The sequence below is a fragment of the Belonocnema kinseyi genome, chromosome 9, assembly GCF_010883055.1.
Source record: "Belonocnema kinseyi isolate 2016_QV_RU_SX_M_011 chromosome 9, B_treatae_v1, whole genome shotgun sequence".
Taxonomy (NCBI): domain Eukaryota; kingdom Metazoa; phylum Arthropoda; class Insecta; order Hymenoptera; family Cynipidae; genus Belonocnema; species Belonocnema kinseyi.
In genome coordinates this window covers 63,832,955-63,836,170 of record NC_046665.1, presented here as the reverse complement: position 1 = coordinate 63,836,170, position 3,216 = coordinate 63,832,955, and the positions used below count along the sequence as shown (strand labels likewise).

The 3,216-nt window shown below is 34.4% G+C and overlaps 1 protein-coding gene across 1 annotated transcript in view; it reads left to right on the top strand.

Moving 5' to 3' along the window:
• Positions 1–566: 566 nt before the first annotated feature.
• LOC117180571 overlaps positions 567–3,216 on the top strand; it is a 4,952-nt gene continuing 2,302 nt past the window's right edge. Inside the window, exon 1 of the mRNA XM_033373066.1 lies at positions 567–677. Within this exon, the coding sequence (XP_033228957.1) occupies positions 620–677 (58 nt within the window). The 5' untranslated portion in view covers positions 567–619. The remainder of the gene's footprint in view (positions 678–3,216) is intronic.

The following is a 3,216-nucleotide window of genomic DNA, read 5'->3' as shown; positions in this document are numbered from 1 at the left end:
GCGAGAAAAATTAATAATATTGTGTCCATATTCGAAAATTTGGTGGAGAGCAATAAAATTACTTGAGTTCGAACATGAACGACATCCGGGCAAAATTTTATTTCCTGTATCCTGATACGTTCATATCAACGAAAAAGTTGTCTTGAAACAAAAGCATCGGCCCCTTGCCTGTTTTGTTTTGAACGACGTAAATATGTTTTGTACACACATATACTTATTTAGCTGCATGATTAGGTAAAGCTAGTCGCATAAGGAAATATTATGTTGAAAAAGCATTCGTTTTGCAAAAAACAAAAATCCTCTGAACCTTCAATTTAAATGCAAAATCTATTTACGTCAAGAAAGATTCTTTTGTCACAAGAGGAAATTTCCATGAGTGTAATTAGTAAAAGAAACAGATCCCAAGGTCTATGAAATAATCATAATTTTAACAGTTTGTTCTGGCTTTGAAGATATTTTATTGCCTCTACGGCGTAGTATACACACATTGACAATTCTAATCGTTCTGAAGGTTTTACGACTTATCATCAGGCAGAGTTAGCGTACAGCATTTGGTATATGTAGTAGTGATTACTTCCCAGATTACTCAGTCTTTGTTTACGAAGTTTATCTTGGTAAAATGAAGTGGCTCGCTAAGAATCTACTCCTCACAATCGCATTTTACTTTAATTTTCGGGGTAAGTGCACCTATTATAAAAAATTTTTTAATGCTATCATAAGGAATATCTTATATTTTCAAAATTAAGAATATTAAGCTAAGATTCAATGGTATTATCTTAAGACTAGGCTACGCCACGTCAGTGCTGCCTGATGGTAAGCCCGAAATGCGCAGGCTTGAAGACCTGCACTCCGGTTAGGCCTAATATTCGACTTGAATTTGAAATTTATATGTAAAAAAGAATTTCATGAGATAAATTTACGGCACGGCTCCTTGCTTTTTTCAAGCTTTGGCGCGAAAAGTAGGATCTCAGAACCCTTGCTTTAAAAGCATAAGTTTCGAAGTATCAGGCATTCGGCCGCGTCCCTTTGCTCTCAGATTTCAAATTTCTATGCTTTTAGATCATAGAATCCGATACTTTAAGGCACCTAAAAATTGTAGTTCTAAAATCATGCGCTTCCGTGAATTAATCTCCTGAAAATTTTCTCCGTTTAGAATTTGTAGATTTTCTAGTTCGGTAAATTCACGGGTCAATGAACTTTCTTTTCCGGCAAGATTTGAATTAATTCAATAATAATATAGCTGAACACATAAAAGGGACATAAAGCTTGTAAAGGTAATATAATACATTAAATTATGTTGCTATTGCAAGTACTTTTACTATCGCTGGTTTTTGAAAAATGTATAGTGCCAAAAAAAGGTTACATCTCGTATTGAATAGGGATGTGAAAAGTTGAAAACTTGTTCTTTATTAATATAACAAAATATTATGGATTTTTCATTGAATGATCTTAGATTTTAAATGTTGGGGCAGCAATCTATAAATATTAGGCCATAAAATTTGGATAATAAGTTTTATAATCCAAGATTTTTCATTCAACAATCAGATTATACGGCCTAATATCAATGGATTGCTGTCTCAAATTTTAAAATCCAAGCTCATGAATGGTTTAATCCATTACAGTGAATTAAAAAAGATTATCTCTATATAGAATTATGCAAGGTTACATAAGTTACATGGGATTACATCATCTTAAAACAGTGTTAAACCCCTCGATTATAAGAGTTGAGTCGTCCCACTTCATCAGTTACCATTCTCAAGAACGGATGATAAATTATACAAAATATTTAAAAATTTGATGTAACCTACTCTAGCATAGCGTCCCCCACATTTATGAATCGGTAGTTTCAGGGTTCTTAGTTCTATTTAGAGTTTCACAACTTTGATAAAGTTTGAAGCTTTTGTGATTTTAACATTTCTAAAGATTTTCTACTTCAGATCATTTAAAATCAAATCCTAGTTTAAAATTAATGATTCTTAGGAGTTATATTCAAATTATGGACCAATAAACAAAAATCAAAATTGTAATTTTATAATTTTCAGAACTTCAATTTCGAATTTTTAAGCATTGTAAGCGATCCACCGAAAACTCTGGACCCCCCCCCCCCCACCATGACAGTATATAATAAATGTAAGTCCGTCTTGCAGTACCTTTTCGAATTAAGGCCGTCCTGCCCTTGATACACAGGGAGGGAGAAAATAATCAGCGTGACACAACCCTCATATTTGTTCACTTTCTCAACCTGGTCGGTTGTGAAAATTGGAACAAATAAACGAAAAAAATTTAATTTTTTTGTAAAGATTAGAAAAAATATAGACTCCGGAAGCTAGGACTACGGCCACCCTCATAGAGTGTCGATCCTCACACGTCTGGCGGTATATGTCATCCGCCGGGCTCCATCCAACAACACCAGAGGGACACCAGAAACGGCGAGCAATTGCTTAAATGTTATTCTACTTTATTTGACCCACTTAGCATTTCTTTTCTCAGAATAACCTCGTGACAAACAATCAAATAAATACTCATAATTATATATTGAACAAAAACCAAAATATAAATAAAGGGAAACACAACTGTTCCTCATACAATAAAGTTAAAAGAAAATTTACAGCCGTAAAAAACTTAACTTTTCTTTGACACTAAAATCGATGAATGTCCGAAACCCACGTCCATCTTTTTTTCTTTCTTGACCGACTTACAAAAATCAGCAGCTTTCATTTTTCTTTTATAATAATAGCAAAATATTAATCCTCCTGCAATGCTTTTAGTACCACATAACTCGATTCGTTGTCACGATACACTGACCTCTCCTTTTCTTTCTCCTGCTTGCCCAAAAACAGTTTAATGTTTATCGCTTTCGATTCAGTCAAACCTTTTTCGCGTTCATAGCCTGGAAGACCCATCGACCCCTCAACTGGAACAACAATTATCCCACGTATCAGGGTCGTCAACAAGCATATTACCCCGAATAAAAATGCTGCGACTTGAGTTCGACTTGTATTGCCCCCTATCAAGACATACTGAAGTCAAAAAGGTCAACTTGAGCATGTCTCAGTTTTAAGACGGAATCAGACTTTAATTTATGTCTGGGAGACAAGTCTCTATGTCTTGAAGACATAAATTTATCTCTTGAGTCAAGTTTTTATGACTCCAACACGAGCTCTTTTTAACTTCGAGTGTATACCTGTCCTAACAAATAGGGTAATTCTGACTGTG